Source organism: Struthio camelus, chromosome 2 (assembly GCF_040807025.1).
Source record: "Struthio camelus isolate bStrCam1 chromosome 2, bStrCam1.hap1, whole genome shotgun sequence".
NCBI classification, from domain to species: domain Eukaryota; kingdom Metazoa; phylum Chordata; class Aves; order Struthioniformes; family Struthionidae; genus Struthio; species Struthio camelus.
The window spans coordinates 91,109,118-91,130,992 of NC_090943.1; the positions used below are offsets into that span (position 1 = coordinate 91,109,118).

General features: G+C 39.3%; 1 protein-coding gene across 1 annotated transcript in view; it reads left to right on the plus strand.

The window, feature by feature from the left end:
- The window catches only part of LOC104140628 (cadherin-6), a 106,806-nt gene that overhangs the window by 45,912 nt on the left and 39,019 nt on the right, over positions 1-21,875 (plus strand). The window contains exon 2 of the mRNA XM_068931509.1: positions 6,616-6,971. Within this exon, the coding sequence (XP_068787610.1) occupies positions 6,744-6,971 (228 nt within the window). The 5' untranslated portion in view covers positions 6,616-6,743. The remainder of the gene's footprint in view (positions 1-6,615; positions 6,972-21,875) is intronic.

Below are 21,875 nucleotides of genomic sequence, written 5' to 3' on the forward strand. Positions count from 1 at the left end.
CAATTACATTGTGTGCTTGATGTCTTCAGAAAGTACCTCTATTTTAAAACCACAAATCTTTTGGTTTAAATTCTCTCTTGACCCCGTTGTGCTTTGTGATTTCTGAAGGGCGTTTACAGAAATGATCACTAGAGCATATGGGTTTAAATAACAAAGATATATATAAAAAAAAGGTGAACATCAGAGGTTTAAAATTTCATCAGCTATCTTGACTCTAAAGAAATTGACTTTTTTTGTTTTATGCCTGATATTTACAAAGGAATGTCTCATGGACGATGAAGGAAAAAGGGCATTTGGATTTCAGAGCTGTGAAAGCTAATTCACACTTGAGAAAATTATTAGATGGAGACTTTCAGATCTGACTGGTCACAAGAGAGACATAATTGTAAAGTAAGCTCAAACTCAAGAACTGCCTTTTAAGTCCAAGTCAATTATGGACAAGTCTGTATTGTTACAGCTTTTGAGTAAATGAAACTTAGTTATTACTGAAAATATCCAGCAAGAAATTCTATATTACATATGAAGATGCATCAATATGATATATTTGGCTACATGAATATAACACTGAAAGTAAATGAACAGGATAAATTTGGAAGGCTCAATTTTTAAGGTTAGCTGGAATACTTTATTTTCTCTGTGTAACTATTGCTACTTCGACCTTTCCCTATGGGAAGAAAGTAATTTTTCTGCAGATTTTCCTTACGGTCTTAAGTTTTGTCTTACAGTTTGTGTTTAGAGTAGCAGAATGGCATACTTCATGTTTGTGAGCATGACCCAAGGACAGCTCAGGGTCCTGGCTCCTGCGGATCGTTTGAGTTCTCTTAGGGAGTCAGATATTGCTTCTTTGACATAGCTTTGCAGCAAGGTAAAATCCAAGCAAATAAGCACCAGATCCTTGCCTAGCACACTTCATTTGCAATCACTGTCTGTCACATCTTATGCACTGAACCTAATACTCAGTATTTTGCCATGATACAACGCCCTGCCCTTCTGTTAACCCTTTTCCCTTCCCTTCGTTCCTTAGGCATTGACAATAAAGTGTTGATGCCTTCCTTGCTCTCTGACTTGACAGATTAAACACTTGTACCTGATGCCACAGCCGGGAAAGGTACTTTCAGCAGGACCATGATAGTCCTGAGAGCAGGTCTCACATGCATGTTCTCACTGTGGGACTGGGATTTCCACCTCCTGCATGGGGACAGCACGATGCTGAAAAGCCTGCAGTCAGGCTACTGTGGCTGACAGTGTGCTCTATAGAACTGCTAGGGATTTATGCAGGGTCAATTTGTCTGGCAAACTCACTTGATGCTGGCTGGGAAAGCAGTCTGAATAGAGCATCTAGGAGATATGATATCAAAATATTTTTATTGCATTCCCTCATCTTTTATCTGCTATAAAAAGTAAATATGAATTAAAGCCTCCCTGACAGAACTCCCCTTCTCTTCCACAGGCACTGGTAGACACTTTATGTGATGCAGTTGTTGATGAAGCCAGAACATAGTCTGCATCTTTCCACCACTGACCATAAATCAGGCTTGACTTTGGAGCAGTAGAGGCATATACATAGGTGCATCCACAGTGTAATACTGCTTGAATGAAACAGCAGGGTCAGTACTCTGCCCTCTTTTTTTTTTTTTTTTTTTTAAACAAGAGTCTAAGTAGTCTCCATGGTGAGGAATACTGTTTATTGTTTCGCATGAATCAGAAAAAAAAAACAAAAAAAAACCCTAGCTATTCATATTAGATGAGTGTTCAGATCCAGACTACACTCACTCAGGGTATATCAGTAACATTTCCCATGCTCTGTTTCCTAAACATATGCCATATAGTCTATTAATTTTTACCTCTTCATTCATTCTCAGTGTGACAATAACTGTGGATTACTGAATCTTGCAATACAATTAATGTTAATTCCAGTGCACTAATGGTCCTTAATCCCAAAGTGTGAAGCTTTGTACCCAGTTCTCAAACAATGAAATGATGACAAGAGAATAAACAATTATTATTATACTGGCATTTCTGTACAGAAGTTTTAAAGGCACGGATTATTGTTGATCTATTCAGAAAATATTCAAAATCAAATCATAAGCAGCCCATAATGTCTGAGGCATATGCATTTATAGAGAAAAGTAAATGAATGCATGGGATTTGAAAAGAAACGATGCTCAAGACCAAAGTGTAGGACAATTTATAAAGCATATTCCTCTGAGAGTCTACTGGGTGGGGGGCAGTGAACAGAAGGGAATGCATCAGAAATGTTTTCTATCTCCTCCCTGAAGACTCTGATAGAAACTGTCTTTACTGGTTCAGTGTTATTTAACCACCATCCAGAGATAACATGATAGCCCATAACTGTAAGTACTAGCCAGGACGGAACCTCTTTGTAATTCCCTATTTCAAGAACCTGCACCCGATTCCATGGCAGTTTGAGCAGGGAAAGCCATGCCCAAGCAGTGCTCCCTAATTAACAGGAGAGACTTTAACAGAGGTATTTCTTCTTTGACTTATGGTTGAAATAATTAAGTATCTCTCAGCAAGCAGGTAAATTTGCATTGAATTCTCACATTGATGGCATCAAGGCATTATCTATATTAACATTCAGCATACAAGATACGGGCAGAGAGGGTGAATTGAAAGGTTGACTATGAATATCATCACCTAGGGGAAAAAAATTTGAGGTACGTTGATATTGATAGTGATTAAGTAATTGTCTGAGGTTTCGATCCTTCAGAGAGGCATGAACATAAACTTTAAATCTATGACTTGTCACAATGAAGACAGTTCTTTGACTGCAAGTGACATTGCTTTTATGTTAACAGTCATCATACCAAAAGTTAGACTGGGATTTTTTTTTTTAAATTTGGGTATGCAGTTTCCTTCTGCTCCCATGAAAAGCCTAGATTTGCTACATATTTGAGCATACAATAAAATTGTTTTCACATTTTAGTTCATTAATACAGTTAGATCTCCCACCAGCTGCCCGGCTGATAACTGAGAAAAGTGGGATGGTTACAGTGACTCTTTTGTCTCATTGCCTGTCTTTGCACGATTTGCAGAAGAAAAAGAAATTTTAGCCCCATCCCTCCCCACTAAGCAAAAGGTCTCCTGAGTTATACTTTACCCACCTCCGTTTAAAGAAAAAAAAATGTTCCTTGTGAATGAATTGTTTTCAAAAAGGAGTAAATACAGTGACTGCAAGAGAGATATGATTACGCTGCAGAGACCTCTCTGGAGCATAAGCCATTGGAACTGACGCACAAAATGGCAGCTAACAACCACCGGCGCTCACTCTTTACAAAAGCCTTAGCACAGAGTGCACTGCTCCCATCCTCTTTATTCACTCAACTGAATGTACCACTCTGACCCGTAAAATACTTTTCAGCGCCTATAGGGCAAAACCATCCTGGAGTTCAGCTTGTGCTTGCCTCTATTGCCCACTTAAACCCAGATCTGTAAAAGTGTGTCTGCTCTCTTGGTGCTCCCACGGAAGCTACTGGGGCACAGATGGTCTGCTGCTGCGTGAAGACTGCCCAGGCAAGAAGGATATTTCAGGATTGTGCCCTTAGTTCAGCATTTTGGGCACATCTCAGCAGAGGAGAACAAAAGGCTATACAGCTATGATATCATTCTCAAGAGCTATATTTCAGCATAAGCCACTATAAGACCTCTCCCATGACATCAGAGCTGTGAAATATAGCTGACTTCAAGTGCAGAAAATTCCCCCGCAGGACTAATTGTTTTCTGGCAACTGGCATTTAAAGGGCTGATCCTTTAAAAGGCTGGCACACACCCACCCATTACAGCAGGCAATTCTGCTCTAGGCAGTACTGCTGAGGAAACGTTATGTACGGGAGCACAGGTATTGAGCCCCACTGTGGGATTTGTCCGTAGGGGTAATGAGACGAACGCTGGGGGTGCCTGTCGAGTGATGATTTTCGCTCCATCACGCCTCAGCAATCCATGCGGACTTCACTAATAGCAAAATAATAGGTTTGCCCATATGCTCTGCCCCCTACCTCAGACCCTGCCTCCCCAATAAGGCGAGCCATGCGCGCACAGCCAGCACTAATGTCTCATCAGTCTTTTCACATCTACACTCAGAGCAAATATCATGACAGGCCTGCTGTTAAATGGCACCTCGCCAGGGCTGCCACTGCCCAGGGCACTAATTAACTCACCTGGGCAGGCTGCAGCCTCGCCCCAAAGCAGCCTGACAATAAAATGCAAGTCAAAAATACTGTGCGAGACATAATCTCCTCTTTCATATCACAACAGAGAACATACCCACCAGAACAGACTCCGCTCGGAGCTGGGGGTTTAGAAGAGCGGATGTTGGCAGAGCCGTAAATGAGGAGACCCTAAGGATACAGGAGAAAGGGAACAGATAATATGAAAACGGGGAGAGTTAAACCAAGCTCAGTTCTCTGTAGCCTGGTGCCTGACTCTGCCCATGTCCCCCTCTAACTACCTGCACATTTATTTACTGGTGCTCCATTAATCACCTTGAATGCAACTGCTGTATACATTATAAAGCTCAGTCACTTTGGCTTTTTCTATTCTGCTCATTTTTTCTCCCACTCTCCTCTGTGAAGGTCTTCTTGTTTCTAAGGGAAAAGCACACTGGGCAGTGGGTCTGTACTTACTGTTACATCTGTGTGTGCATGTGTGTGTGCGTGTGTGTGTCTGTGTGTGTGTGCGTGTATGTACCTACTGACATATGCATGTGTGGGTGCCTGTGTTCGTATACAGCTGTCTCACAACACTCAAAGCCTTAAACGGACACAGTTCCCATAGACTACAGGACAAAGTCGTTTTTTTACCTACAGATGACTCATGGTTGTTAATGAGAGCTAAGTGCAAACTTTCCCTTTGCTCAGGAGACTACACTGCTTCAGAAAGAATTGTGCCTATTCCACTCTTCCTCCTAATGTTGAAAAATGGATTCCTCCTTCCCCAGAAGTTACCTTTTTACTGTATTTTACCTTGAGAACCAGTAAAACGATATTGTTTGGACAGCCCTGTTCCATTACTATCCATCTAACAGCTATGTGGTACTTCTTTATAGAAAATGATTTAGTAAGAGCAACTGTAAGAGACTTGAGGTTATTTATATAATTTATTATTAAGAACAATGACAACCAGAAGAGTGGCTAACCTGAGGCACTGTAAATGCTTTAACTCCATCAGTGTAGCTCACAGGCTAAATTCTCCCTGACCTTTAAAAAACTAGAGACACCTTATATAGCAAAGAATTTGGTCTTTGATATAGAGTATAATTCTAATAGTACTGTGCAAAATGTTTACAACAGAAAACAAAGCGAAAAATTTCTCTTCTGGATTTGGTTGGAAGTCAGCAATTTCTATTTACAAACATTGATAGCTGCTGCACTGAATTTTGAGCTGTTTCAGAATGATTTATAGTTTTTGAAGAGGATAATTAAAAAAAAAAAAAACCTTTTCCAAAGAGCATCTGTGCAAAACAAAATGCAAATCAAATATATGATCCTTCTTCAAGAGTATTAATCTGTTTGGACTAATAATTGAACAAAGTATCTATGAAAAATATTCTTATATGTTGTTGAATGTTTCTGTACACTAATTTTAATTTCTTCAGACGTAAAAAGTGTTCTAAAGCTGTTCATTAAGCATTTTTGCATGATTGGCCACCTGAGACACATAGTATCGTATCTTCTTCCTGAATGGAAGATTTCAATTTTTTTTTTCAAATAGAATAGTCAAAATCACAGTATGGTACTGTTTGTATAGCTTTGTTCCTGATGAAATTCTTGCAATCTTCAGAGATTGGGATCATTTTCATAATTATTTTGTTTGTGTCCAGATATTTCATATAAATAATAGTAGGAAACAGTAGCTATGAAGAACCCATAGATAAAGATGAATTAGCTGCAAGGTTTTGTTTTTAAAAGCTATTAACTAAAATATTTGCATATATAACTATGTAGTTTAAGATCATATACTCACTATAAAACTCTGGCAGTAGGTAACTCAGAAAATCAAATTGTTCACTTAACGTCCTACACAGTCTCAAACAGCTCTTAGACATCTATATTGATATTGACATATCAATATAGAAGATATTGACAAATATGTACATTTATTTCACTAAGCCATTTACCTGATCTTTCTCAAATGAAATCAAAGGCAAAATTCTTAAATTTGAAATAAAAATCCTGGAGCCATTTAAGTAAGTCCAGGCTCTTCAGCCCATAACTATAACAACCTAATACCTCCTGGGAAGGCAATGTGCACTCTTGCTAGCCCTTCTTAGATGTTGTAATGTAACCCCATCCATATCCCCAGTCACTATCTAATCAGTTATATCCCTAAGTCCAGATGTAAAAAGAGAAATATCTAGTGTGCATTAATCCAGGAATGGGAGTAAATAGAGGTGAAGGAAAAAAATAAAGATCAGGAATACTTCCTCCTACTCAATACAGATTCACTTTGATCATTTGAAGGACCACTTGGAATGTTTTTGAGCCAGAAAGCCTAGCTTTTCAACAATTGCTATTACTCTTCTACTTTTTGGAATTATTTGCTGTAATGATTAAGTACCTTTGAAAATCCTTAAAATGCTGTCATTTTTCTTTTCAGATATCCTTTGAGACTGCAAAAACTATTTAAAGAAAGAAGAAGGCATGAGACTGGATTCCGTACAGTAAAGTAGGTTAGTCTGAGGACAAGAAAATAAGTCATTATTTGCACCTCCTTGTGCTGCCGTGATGAGAACTTACCATTGCTTCTGGCTGCTGTTTTGGGCTGGTCAGCCCCACCAAACTTTCTTAACTTTGTTGTCCAAAAGGACTAGTGGCTTCCCAGAAAAGGAAAAGGTTTTGGTATTGTCTGGAAACAGCAGGAAAGACTTCAATCGTTCCAAAAGGAGCTGGATGTGGAATCAGTTCTTTTTATTGGAGGAATATACAGGGACCGACTACCAATATGTTGGCAAGGTAAGACTCTTTTAGACACGTATACCTTTTGATTTCAAAAGCATTAGAAAGTCAGCAATAACAAGTAGGTATGAATGATGTTTACTACAACTGTTAGTGCTCATTTCTTCCTGTCCAGCTTCAGTGGGCAAAAGGTTTGCATACTTCAGCTTCAAATTGTAATCAACAGCAGGGAAGGTAAAGTTCCTAGTTCAACCTGTGAGTCCCATGGCCAATCACATACAATCATTTTAAAGATTTTCCTTTCATTTTTGTCTGGAAATAATGCAGTTCAATTATAGGAGGATATTCTAGACCGGATTCTTAGCTTTAAAATTTGATCTGCCTTTTCCCTTATGCTCATTAATTTTGGTAGAGTTCAACCATATGGACTAGAAGAGGGTTTGGTCCAAGATATTTAGGATTCACAGTGCCAGTATTTTGTTGAGGTTTATCTCATCCATTTCATTTCTCATTCCCCACTGCAGATACTAGCGCTGCAACCATTTTCTGATGAGGTTTTGTGATGCCACTTAAGACTCTGTAATGCGATCATAGTAACACAATCCATGCTCTTAGGCAGAGTTGAAGCACGCTGTGCTTATGCATTGGGAAGCAACAAATCTCTGAACATTTCTATGCTCAAAGCATGATAACAGTTAGAAAAGGTCTGTTAAAAAAAAAAAGCACAACTCTGAGAATAGCTACCTCCCTGAGCAGCAGTGTCCCATGCAGACAACAACCTTTATGTGAACTGAAGAGCTAATGCAACTGTGGTTACGTCCAAAAGCTTAGTTTTCCAATCTAAAATGGAATTGTGTCTGATCTAGTTTGATCTTTCAAGCCTCTTAGCAAAGGCTGAAGATCCCAATGGTTTGGCATTTATCTCCTTCTGCAAGGTTCTGAGCATTCCTATGAGAGATGATGGCTACTTTTCTTGCCTGCCAATCAGCTGTCAGTCAAAGTTGGATGTGACACTCCTTTCCTACTAAAAGACTGCAAGGCATGATTCAAATGAAGAGCTACTCAGCTGGTACAATACTCACAGAGCTCCAACCAGGATAATCAACATTCATGAAGAGTACCATTGAGCCCAATCTACAAGAAAAAGCCAAAGGCAGAGAGTCTTCAGAGAGGAGAAATAGAGAGAGAAGAAGTGGGTAGGAAAAAGAGTCAGGAGAGAGTAAGAGGGAAGAACTAGGAAGACAGAGGTGGACTGAGAGGAAACTTTGCACAGAAAAATCAAGATAGAGGAGTGGAAAGGGAAATCAAATGGGGCTAGAGGATAAAGTCAGGAAGAAAGGTTACCTAAAGAGAGAATAATAAAGCAGAAGATGAGATGGTGAAGGGAAAAAAAAATAGGTAAGAAATACGGAGTCTAGGAGAAAAAAGAATACAAACTGAAAGGCTGAAAGGTGGTCTGCCACCCACTCTCCTATTTCACACACTTCTTGGGGGGCAGGAAAAACAGGGAGCTCTCTCCCCAAAGATAAAGCATGGGGTGCTGAGATGAGTTCCACAGCCTGTCATTTATGCTATGACATTAAGGCTGTTAAAATCCCAGGCCCCCTATTCTCTCCACTGTTGAATTTGAGTAGAAGCTACTGACTTCAGAGGGATTGATGGGAAAGCAAATATTACCTCACGATGAGTTTGCTGAGAGGTAGTTAAAAATGGTCTAGCTGGACCAGAAAAACCAAGAAAGTTTGAACTGGAATCACTGAGAGAGAAAAAAATGTGGAAGACCATAATATTATTTTGAAGAGTTACTCTTCTGCCTGTTGGCTCTTTAATACATTCACTAGTACAAAGCATAGAAACGACACATAATGCATAAATGTCATTGATTCTGTGTCCCTGGGCTATTTGCAAGTGGCCTTTCACATGTCTTTCAAATGCCAGAACTGCTCACACCCTTGTAATTGAACAATTAGCCAAGAGGCATGAAAGAGAAGCCGTTTATTATTAGAGAAAGTTGAGTATTGGTGTGAGGATTAATGACAGAAATAGCTGGATGTCTCTAAATTGAGGTAACCAGGCAATTTAACTGAACAATTAAACTTGATTGGTGTGGGCAAATGAGGATAATGAACATGTTTATTAAGCATATTTTCTCTCAGAGGATGTTAACTTTAAATATGAGCTGACCAAGATAAGAAAATTTGGTTATAGTATTTTTGTTCTATCATAAAGAAAAGTAAACAAGAAAATCACTAACAACCTTAGCAACATATCTAAGTAAAAGGGAGTTTTGCTTATGTCTGACTGCTAATGCAGTCAGATCTGGTTCTTGTTTTTCGTGTTCAGTAGTTGAAACCAGTGGGCATTAACATCAGAGTTATAAAAAATGATTCCACATAAGTGGTCAACAATAACAATTGTTACTTTTTTTTCTGTTAATTTATTAACATCTGTTTAATTCAAATATCTATATCAAAATTTGAGATTAAAAAATTCCATTGTAAAATATTCCAACAACATTATTTCTATAACCGCTCAAATTACAGTTGGAATAACCGTTTATACTAGAAAAACAAATTTGCGTCACAGTATTCTTGGAGAGGACGGGAGGAAGGGAGGAAGGGAGAAGAAAAATTAATTTAGGTTTGAGATAATAAAAGAAAGGTGATCTCTCTGAAGATATCAAACAGCGGTAGATTTCAGGGGACTACTGAAGACAGTGCTGAAGTAGTATCTGAGTAATGGACCAGAGCATTATTGTGCTAGGTACTGCATGTCCAATGTACTTCAGAAAGTATATCCAATGAATGTCCTTCAGGTGCTAACTGTATAAGCACATATGAAACAAAGTAGCCCTTATTTGGTACCTATGGACACCATAAACTATTAAAAGGTGGTCCAGTTTTGTATGTTGGATATTTCAGTACCAGCCCAGGTATGCTGCCATATCACATGTGCAGGTGATGAGAAGAAGAAACTTCCAATGTTATCAATACAAACTGATAGCACGCAGTGGTTCTGACACCAGATCCACTATTTTGTTTTCCAGTTCTTGTACTCGTGAATTTCAGTGTATTTTCAAAAATGAAGTCTTAGAAGAAAAACAGAATGTAACACCTCCAGTGTTGGTTAGTCTCAAACATAACAATATAAAAAACTTGCAGAAAAGTTCTAGACTGGAATTATTCATTGTGCTGCTGAATATCTTATGAACTGCAGCTATTCATTGGAGTGTGATTGACGAGCACAGTGACATTTTAACCTGAAGATACCTTTTCTTCTGGTTCAGAAATTATGGCACTTGGCAGGGACTCAATCCCAAAATAAAATAAAAGGATTACGTGGGCATCAAAGTAGAGAAATGCCCGGCACTACTGTGCAGCAAAAATCTGGAACATTTGAGTTAGGTTTCTAAAAAGATCTGCTTGTACCAGTGCCTGCTTAATAGGATTTTAAAGGGCTAGGGTTAATGCGTCTCCAAATCCCAGGTAAACAGCGAAGTGGTAGTGCAACTATATACAGAAATATACACTATGTTCCCTAGAGGTGTTCAGAATATATCAGCACAGTAACCCTATCTCTCCATTTGTATGCAGTTGATGTCTTTACACAGCCATCCCATTGGCTACATAAAATCCATGTACTGGCATCCATCACTGAGTGATCTTGTCAGACCACAAACTTACAAGTCACTGTTAAATAAAGGAATAGGATGCATCTTCCTTTCAGACTAAAGAAAGGTCTGAACAAATCTTCAATCTTATTCATTAACCCAGAAATAGCTTCTGGTAGCCTCCAGTGGAAAGCAACATCTTGCTTTCCTGATAACATCAGGGACAACAGTAGAACAGTTTTGTCACGCTCTGTCTGGCACTGGAAGGAAATTTCGAGACACACTTTTCATTTTTGCTATATCTTATTGATATTCATATAATTCAAGCAGTGTGCTTGCCTATAAGCTATCTGATGTTACTACCTGTACGTCCCATCATAAACAATCATTCTCTGCTGACAACTCCATCTTTCAAGGAAGATAAAGTCAAAGTCCTTCTGCTATGTGGTCTTGCAAAGCAGAAGGGATACTGCATTACTTGGGGCAAAACCAGAATCCTTTTGTTTAGTTTCTTTGGTGTCAAAAGAACCATATGTAAAGATAGGTTCTCCTCTGCGGGGCTTTGGGTGAGGAGGAGATGAACTGAATGGCATAGCAAGATACTTTCAGGTACTTTTTTTCTTTCTTTTCAATGATTTTACTTCTGGATACAGCTGTTTTGAAGGTAAGGAGAACAGTCCCCTGCAGGATATTTCACCAGAATCAAATCCAACAAAAGCTAGAATCTCTCCAAACCGTTAAAAGTGGTGAGACTAAGTCACTTACAGAGAGAAAAGATATTTGACTGTAAGCACACACAAAAGGCTGTTTAAACAAAAAAAAAGTTATTACTATATAATATAGTCCATGTATTTTCAGCATTTCAGGCAATAATGGGTCACATACTCCAGCAGTACTCCAGCAGTTAGAAGTTATCATATCTTAGCTGGATGACAGGATAACGAGTAAGAGAAATCTTCCCTTTCTCTCAGAAATTTAGTAGGCTAGCATTCTGTCCTTATCATCAAAACTATTGTTCTCAAAAAAAAGCAAGATGTGAAAGGTCAAACTAAAGTGACTATTTGCACCTGCGCTTTTAACATACACTATGCAATCCTGTTGGCAAACACCTCCTCAGCATTTACTTTCTCTTCCTTCTACCTTGCGCTGTGATATACTCCTGATGTTTTTGGTTTCCTGCTCCAAATACAGTTACTATTTGTTATCTTAGTGAGGCTTAAAAATAAAATTTATATCTGTGACTTCTATTTATTCAGTGAGCCTATTCCAAAGGGTTTCCAGTTTTTCTCAGTGTTCAGAATATCACTTCTATAGGGCTAGATTCTGCACTCTGCTTCCAAGAGAACTAGCAGCCCAAGAGACAGGCTTTAAGTCACTGTATGACCTCTCAGTCCTGAACAATGCCTGGCCTTGGAGTGGTTCAAAGCAAAACTGAAGAGAGCCATCAGTCACCTCTAGGATTCGCCAGTCAATCTGAGCTACTCTGTGGCTGCAGCGCTGCCCATAGCCAACATCAGGGTCTGGGCTGGCGCCCCTGTTCCCAGCAAGCCCTCGCTGTTCTTCTTGCGCAGCGGAATGTGCACATAAAATTTGGTTTTGTGCTGTGCCTCTCAGAGGGTTTCTACATCCTTTGCCATACAGAAGGAGAGGGACTAAACCTTTGCACTTTTCTAGATGTAGGCTCCCTCTGGCAAACTATCTGTGGCAGAGCGCTGTGGTCCCCAAAGGGTACTGATGGCTGTCTGTGTGCTCCTCTGCAGAGGCAGTTCTCTCTTTGCGGGGTTCACGGCTTCTGTGGACCGTTAGTGACACTCCTGCCCTTGTTCCTGACAGGAAAGTCAGACAGTTCTTTACATGTGCCAGTATTAGTTAATTACAATGGTAAGTTTAATTCTGTGGTGAAGGAAGCATTAGCACCAGCCTTTTACGGATGAGGAAACTGATTTCTAAGGAAGCTAAATGGCCTACATACAGCTAAAAATTAGAAATTTTGAAATCAAGATTCCTGGCCTCTGCCCTCCTGTTCAGATGATTAGGGCACATGCCCTTTGCTTCAACAAGCGGGATACTTGTCATTCTTGTAAAAGGCAAAACAAACACCCTGGCGCATCTGCACTTCTTTTATTCCTCATCCATCATCCGTATTTTATGTTCCACCACTTGACTTTCTCAACTGCCCTTCATTCCCATATTGAATTGCACACACATACACACACTTGTCTTATATTCCTGTTTGAAAGATCTACTGGCATTGATAGAAGTTCTCTGTACTGTTGGTCTCTGTGGAACAGAGATAACTGAAATGAGGGACAGGACAGCTAAGAGGTTAGAGGCCCAGGAAGAGAATCCAGAAACAGCTTGCAAATTTCTAACTGTCATATGGGGTCTAAGAAAAGAGATAATGAGAAATGGACAGAATTGGCAAATGTCATTCAGAAAATGAAATGGCAGGAAACATAACATGTTTAGTATTTACGATTCTTATAACTGTGAATCTATTTAGCATCATCCTTGTTCCCAAATATATTACATAATATTAGAGCCCTGCAACCATCTGTCTCAAACAAATAGTATTTCCTACATTATGGCAGATTATGGTATAATGGCATATAACCTCCTCCTCTTCCTTCCAGTCTACCTAGAGAAGACAAAGCAAGCAAATATTGGGACCCTCAAGCCAAGATTTCTCTCTATTATTCTTTTCTTATTTTTCATCTTTTCTGTCCTGAACTAAATCGTTTTGTTTTCCATACACTAATGAACCACTTACTTACACCAGTGCTTACGTTTTAGGCCACATCTTTATACAGATCATCCTTCCTTCCCTTGCCAGCCATCTGCGTATCTTCTTGAACCGTGTGCTCTGAGACTTCTAGTTATAGAAAAACAACCAAACTTATTAATCTTTCTCCCCAAAAGCATGGTGTGCCTGCAGGTGAAGTCCGTGTTTTATTTTGGGTTACTTAGGTCACTGATCTTTGAAGCTGTGTTTAACTTTTTCTTATTTGTTTGTATAGCACAGTAGAGTCCTCGCTTTAATTCTGCAATATGAATACAGAACATGCCAGTAGCAGCACCTCAAACAAATCCCTCATCTCAGGCTCAAGACAAAGAAAACTGTTATTCCACTCTTAGTTGTTTACAGTTCGCTCACCAAAATATTAAACTATAAAGCTTAGAGAAATCTCTTTATTAGATTAAATTCTTATCCTCTGTGACTCCCTTTGCTTTTGCTACTGTTTCCCTCACTGGAGAACATAAGTTCACAGTGGGGCAGCAGCAGATTGAGAGCCATGGCCAGTCAGCATAACATTTCAAAACACAAACTGAAAATGTGTTGTGATGTGAACAGCTACTGCTGATCCGTATGTGCTAATGCAGACTGTGATTTCTTTTCATCATTAATGGGGTGAAACAAACCTCAGCATGCACTTGCACGTATTTCAGGGTTGAGTAAAGTTTATGGTTATAGTGAAAGTCCGAGGTGGTGGATGAAGTGGAGAATCACCCTCAGGAAGGGAGGCAGGATGGAAGAGTATCAGTCCTTTCTCTCTCTTTTTCTAATTTCACAAAAAAACAGGAGCAATAAACGTTGTAGACATAGCAAGTGATATGCAGAGACATACTGAGTGAGAGGTAAAAAGGTAAATCAAAGAAGGGGAAAAATAGCTAAGCAAATCTTTTTTTCTGGAACTGCCATTCCCATTGTTTTCTTTTCAGAGTTATTTATTTTGGAGTCGTATCATCCAAAGATGAGCCCTTCCATCCCCAACTGGCACATGCAATACTGTACAGAGCAGGATGAGCCAAAGGTTTCCTGAAGAACTCAGGTGGAGCGGCTGCTCTGTATAGAGTTGTTACCTAACTGGCACTCATTCTTCCTTTGTCTCTTCATATCACATGTTGTTGCACCATTAGAGGTCTGTTGGAACAAAGAAGTTTTAATGTCCTGCCCAAACTCACATAATTGTCATTCAGACTATTTAGCATGTTTGTCAACTTTGCCCATGTTATACCTTCATGTTGGAAGGCAACATCAATGTAAGAGAAGCTGTTTGTAAAAATTCTATGTTTAGAATCATGTGATCATTCATAAAAGGTTAAGTTCTCCATAGAAAATAGAAGCAAACAGAGTAACTGTACCTTTGGCTCTATGACATGCTTCCTCCTATGTAGCACCCTTTGCAATTAAGTTGACAGCAGCACTGGCAGTGGATTTAAAGGGCATGTAAGCAAAGGTGTCAGAGCATTCATAGCTTCTTTCCATTCCATGGTCTTTCTGTGATTTTGCACATTTCAGGTCAGTTGCTTAACACGAAGTTAATGCTGCTTACAGCTGCTGCAGAATACCCTGTACAAGTGTGTGATAACACCCTCCAAGGAGGTTGAGGGCAGAAAGTAAATGCCCTACACATGAAAACTCTCACGTGTATCTGAAATGATTGTGAGCTGGTGCGAGCTTGGGCCTTATGTTACTTCCAAGTAATAAAGACTCTCAGGACCTACGCTGCTCACTCTGGTAAACCCAGCTCATGCAAATATTTATTTTTTACATTAGAAAAAATATATAGAAATCTCCTTTTAGATGATTTGGACTGTTTGGATTGCAACAATTACCTTGCTTCAGAGAGAAAATTTTTATTCTACAAATACTAGATATGATATAACTTAGGGAATATAGATGTACATGTTGACTCACTGAAAATTCCAGGCTCTCTAGTCAAAATAAACCCTCATTCCTACACATGCAATGTTGGATCCTAAACTATTACTTGGAGCCTGAGATTCAATATTACTCTTGCTATATAGAATCACAGAATAACGTAGGCTGGAAGAGACCCCTGGAGGTTATGTGGTCCAAAGCCTTGCTCAAAGCAGGTCCAATCACAAGCAGGTTGCTTAGGGCTGTGTCCTGCCATGTTTTGAGTATCTCCAGGGATGGAGACTCCACAACTTCTGTAGGCACCTACCGCCTTTCCTCTGACTTTTTCTTCCTAATATATAATCAGAATTTCCCTTGTTGCAACTTGTGTCCATTGGCTCTCATCCTATCACTGTGCATCTCCAAGAAGCACCTAGCTCTGTCTGCTGTGCAGCTCCCATTAGATAGTTGTAGACAGCAATAAGATTCTCCTTTAACTTTCTCAAAGCTAAACAAAACTGTTTCTCTCTCCTTTCCTCATATATCATGTGCTCCAGCTCCCTGACCCTCTTGGTGACTCTTCCTTAGACTCACTGCAGTATATTGTTCTTGTACAGAGGGGCCAAAACTAGATGCAGTATTCCAGTTGCCTTATTGCATGCGCTGAACGGAGGATAATAATCACTTCCCTCAAATGGCTGGCTATACTCTGGCTAAAATGGACCAATAGAGAGTTGATCTTCTTCTCTGCAAGGGCACACTGCTGATGCATGTTCAGGTTGCTGCCCGCCAGAAACCCCAGATCCTTCACTGTGAAGCTGTTTTCTGTCCATCCTGTACTGCTGCATGGGGTTATTCCAGGGCAGATGCAGGACTTTGCATTTGACTGTGTTGAACTTCATGATGTTCTTGAGGTTGTTGAGGTCCCTCCAGGTAGCAGCCCTAATCTCCCACTATTGACTGCTCCCCACACACTCACCCTCCAGTTTTGTATCATCTGCAAAGTAGGTGAGGGTGCATTCCAACATTCAATTCATTAATGAAGACATTAAGCAGCACTGATCCCAGTATCAACCCCTGAGGAACATCACTAGTAATCAGCTAGCAGGTGTAATTCATACCACTGATCACAGCCCTTTGAGCTCAACTATCCAGCCATTTTCCACTCATCTTATTTGTCTATTTATCTGTCTATATGGATACTATGGGAAACTGTTCCAAAGGCCTTACAAAAGTCATGCAGCACCCACTGCTCTCTACTTGTTCACAAGGCCATCCATCTCATCATAGAAGGCAATCACGTTGGTTAAGCACTATTTGCCCTTGGTAAATCCATGTAGGCAATTCCCAGTCACCCATTTCTTCCTGTGCCTGGAAATGGCTTCCAAGAGAATTTGCTCCATAACCCTCCCTGCAACTGAGCTGAAACTGGCAAGGTCCTGTTTCTTGCCCTTTTTGAGAATGCGTGTGACCTTGCCTCTTTTCAGACATCAGGAATCTTCCCCAATCACTGTGACCTTCCAAACACTATAGAAAGTAGCTTTATAATGATATCAACCCACTCCCTCACCATCCTCGGATGCATATCATGTTTTCCAATGGACATGAGAACGTCAAATTTGCTTAAGTGGCCCCTCATTTAATTTTTGTCTGTTGACAAAATGCTTCACACCTCCTCCCCTGCTCCCACTCCCCCACCCCCAGATTCTGCTCCTAGGCTCAGGGCCATTTCAGGCCTGAGGGCAAATTGTCACCAACTTTCACATTCCCAAGCCATTCTTCCTTATTTATAAGTAACAGTCCAACTGGTAAACTCATCAGTCCTCTGTGTCAAGAAAATACCTTGTGATACTCTCCAGACACCTCCTGGGTTGCTTGCATCCAGCCACATTGCCCTTCCAGCAGACATCAGGGTGATTAAAGTCCCTCATGAGCACCATGACCTGCAGTCGTGAGGCTTCCTCCAGCTGTCTAAAGAAGGCTTAATTTACTTCATCTTTTTGACCAGGCAGTCCACAGCAGATGACTACCATGACATCACTCGTGTTGGTCTGTCCTCTGAATCTTACCCGTAATTTCTTGACTGATTTGTCACCCGTTCCAAAACAAAGCTCCATGCACCTGAGGTGATTTTTTGCTACTCCACCTCCTTGCCTTTCTGGCCTGGCTTTCCTCCAGAGCCTACATCCTTTTATTGCAGTGCTTGAGCCATGAAAGCTATCCCATCATTCCCTAAACAATGTATTTTGAGGAATATTCATTTGAAAGAAAAATCTACTCAAGGGCAGCCTCGGCTAAGATTTCCCATAAACATATTCCTAGTGGAGTCACCGTCCTCAAGAGGGTCGTTATAGGATTTGTATATGTGGACTTTTAGATTATATCTGTTGTCTCACACAGTTCTTCATCAGTTTGCACTGCACAAACTTTGGTTAGAAACAAAGCTGAGATGCATGAAGGCATGGAGATATTTTTCCTTTCCCTAGCTTCTGAATTGTAGAGCTAAATGATCGAGGAATGCAATTAGATTAAAGATTCAACTAAATCTGTGCATAAGAATTCATTTTCTTCTTGTTAAAGTTTGGGTTTAAATCTGAATGTAGGTTCTCATTTGTTTGAGTGCCTGTCTATATCATCTCTTCTCCACCCCACTACTTTCCACCCTGCCACATCTACTTTTACATAGCATATAAAATTCATACGCATACCTCTGGATTTCATTGTCAGCATCAAGTGCTCAGAATATTGAGGGGTCACCTTTGTCAGTAAGCAAAGAATGAGCGTTTGCTTTCAAGCGCATCCATCAGGGAGCAGTAAGAAGCTGTTACTTCCTGAAGAAGCCTGATGTTTTATTCAACTATATCCCAGTAAAAAAACGTGTGGATATCAGGCCAAAGGGTGTTTTTTTATTTATAGTTCATCTTCAATGTATATTCTCCCCACCTCCCACCAGGAGAACAGAGGTTCTCACTGAATTAAACAAGTATTTCTTCATGTAACCTTATGCATCCATGGTAAATGAAAGATTAGAGGTGATGTAATATTGCAAGGATGATCTAATATGATAAGGTGCTGTGTTTGCTCACCATATGATCTGGGGGCATTTTTGAAAGTTCTAGTTCATGAATCCAAGGAAAATAAGTGACACAGTTAAGATTTTTTTCAAATAATGATTTCAAAGATAATTCTGATAGTAGATAAACCATAAGCAAATGTTCTTAAATAAGCTCACTGAGAAACTAAAAGCGATCCAAGCTGGACATATAAAAAAACTGATTTCACTAACTACACTTATCACATAATCTAGAGATTAAGGGATATATACTAAAAGAAATTATTAGATATGGAAGTGCATGTTTGTTGAATGTATTAAATTAAATGGCTCTTTTCTGAAAAAAAAAAAAGTTTTCTTCTGTTTACCTACTGTCATCTGCTACTATTTGGGTTTCTTTTTCATTCAGTAATGCAGTACAGGATTGGAGACCTTCAGACTACTTCAAAGATATTTAGATCATCCACAAAAGTATTCTGCCATAAAATGCACATTTGATATTTTTTTTCTTCTGTGGAATTCTTAAAAGATGAGATATAATATTGGTACTCAGTGAGTACCATATTTTTTTCTGACAAAAAGGAGAACTTTTAATTTTAACAGTTAATATTATTAAGTTTAAACAGTGAAGGTACATAAAGCATGCTGTATGTATCTCTTCCTGTGCGCATACCTGCCTTTGAGATATGCAGTGAGGTCAGGACATTATAACTATTTTGCTCTGACTTGAAAAAAAGGAATAAAGAAACTATATGTTCTTGGATTGTATGCACAATTCTCAGTGAAACATGGGGATTTAGGGAAGACATTTCCAGGGAGGCATGCATTCCTTTAGGGATTTATTGCATTCCTGTTGAAAGTCACTGTAAGTTAGTCATTTAACTATCATTAACCCTTTCAGCTGAATAATAACCAATACCTGAGAGCATGCACATTTTCTGGCACTGCATCTGGATTAGGAATAGGACATCCAACAACCCTCTAAATGCAGCAAGCTGTGTCAAAGCTGCAGAATTTTGCTTGCTGCAGAATTTTGCTTGCTGCTCTTTACTCCAGTTGAACAATCCTCAGTCTTTCTACAAACTAACATAGAGCAAATTACACCCAAAGCTCTCAAATCATGTTAAAATCATTACATACAACACTGGACATTGTGAACAACCCACATTTTACTGCAGGGAGAATGTGGAAGCATGAAAAAGTGATCTGTCTAAAATCAGGCAAGAAGATTCTGATAGGGACAATCTGTCAGTCTTCTATTTTCAGTTACAAGCCTATTTTTCCCTTGCATATCTTGCGTTTTGTCAGAGACACACGTAAATCTGCTTCATCCCTTGTTGGTTTCCTTTTTTTTCTGAATCCAAGCAAATCATCAGTGATACCTCAAACTGATTTTCCCAGCTAGTCTTTAAGACTCACGTTTGGATGCTGTGACTGACTACTCAGTTATGGTGGGAAATTTGCAGTGATAAGAAAGTCTGTCTCCTTAAACAAAATGACTTGTACAGTTCTTTACGGTGTTCAAGACTTCAAAGGTTTGAATTTTCATTTCTTATCACTGAAGTGTAATAAAATACATTAAACTGGTGTATTTTAAATAAAATCATTTTTAATCTCTCCTAATTGTCTGCTCAGATATACATATAAGAGAGAAAATTCTTAGTACCTGAGCTAATGCACAACAAGTCTGGGGTCCTTTCTAAGCTTTCTAAGTCCTTTACGCTTTTTAGTAAGTGAACACTGATGCTTCAACCAAAATTAAGCCTTATGTCTCCTGGGTACTGTTTGTACCACACAATCTAAAAACAGCGAGGAAAAAAGGATGACAGTTACTGTAACAAAGAAATTACAGATATTGAAATAAATGGACAAAAAAAAATACTTTAAAGGTTCTTTAAATAGTCCTGGTTTTTCTTAAGAAATTGAGAACTGACTAACAGATCTCCAAACTTTTGTGAAGGTAATTCTAGAAGTCTAACCAATGCTATTTTGTTATGATCACTGCTGTTCAGCTGGAGAGGGCTTGATAATCTTTCAGACAAAGGCATAATGAAGCCCAACTGCAGTAAGTCAAACGGGAGAAATTCAATTTACAACCAAGGCCCTTTTTTTTTTTTTTTTAAGTGAGGGAAATTAGTTATTAGCCAGAAACATTAACGGTTTTGAGTTCCTTAGAGTCTTCAAAGTGAGATTCAGTATCTTTCTTACAGAGAAAGAGTAGTTCAAAGAAAAGTAAGAAGTTTGATGGAAGAACATGAAATTCAAGAGCCCTTATGTATAGAGAAGATCAAACTTGACAGAGCAGTCTCTTGTGCCTTACAAATTAAAAAGCTAGTTGTCTTTCATAACTTTTTGAATTCCTGTTATAATTGTGCTTTGAGATATTAGCAAGAGGAACAAATAAACTGCATTACCACAAAAGAGTTGAGCAGCTCTCAGGTCAGAACATGGAGATGCTTATACCTAGTTTGCAGCTTTGCTAAATACTCATTAAGAACCGATGACGAGTTGTCCCTAGAGAGAAGGGCCAACAGAATAAGTGACCTTTCTAGTCTTATACGCTGCAGTGCAGAACAAAAACTCTTGTATCATTGTCCCTGTTTAATGACAGTGAAGGGCAGCAGCAGTTGGGGAACCCAACAGGGAAAAGAGTTGATAAGCTGTAGGCAATGTTGAAAAGATTGACACCTTCCAAATGATATCTTGCCCCATCCCTGAAAGCTGACGAGCTGCTGCTGCATGTTTGCACTTTAGGCTGGAAAACCCACTTGTGATTTTGAAAGGAGTATAATAAAGGTGTGAGATACCAGAGTGTGCATTCATAGCTTCAAATGCTTAAAAGGCCCAACTAGTGTTTGGGCAGCCTATTCTATAAATTGAGGATCACATCATCAGCAAAATTATTCCCCTTGTATATCTCAGGCCATGCAGTCCTGTATAGCCCTCACAAAAAGAGAATGAAAAGGGCTTTCCAGCCTGCCTGGCAGATATGAATCTGAAGGGTTTTAAGTGAAAGCATTTTGTCTCTTGTCCTTGGTCAAATGATGATTTCTTATTCCAGTGCTTTTTATACTCTGTCTTTTACGCCATACTCAATTCTTTACTCAAACATCCTATACTCTCATTACAGTACCTTTTTCATGTTTTATTTGTTTGTTTTTAAATCAGATGCCATCATCTTTTATTCTCAGTTTGCCTTTTGAGAACCTGGTTGCTTCCGGATGTTCCTAGTGCTTTGGTCCATTTGATTGCTGAAGATGTTCAGCAGGACAAAACTGTTTTTAGCTTCTCTCAGTGTCATTCATTTTCAGGGAATGGGTTGGCATTGCTGCTTTTGAAAATGAATGAGAAATATCAATGATATTTTGATACTCTCAAGAAACAGAAAGATTGCAACATCCAGGTGTTTTTTTTTTTGTAGGTGTTTTTCATTCCTCCTGTAGTTCTTGCAATTGGGACAATCTTCTTGCAGATGATACTGCTGTTACTGAACACTTCTATCTGACATTTAGCTTTTTCCTCCATTTGCACTGTGTGTAATCTTAGCATTTTTCTCCTGGAATCTCATGGCATATATTTCTTTTGTAAAAACCTCAGGGTTAGAGCTAAGAATTAACACTTAGGCTAAAGGTGCCCCTTAGCTTCTGGCATTAATGT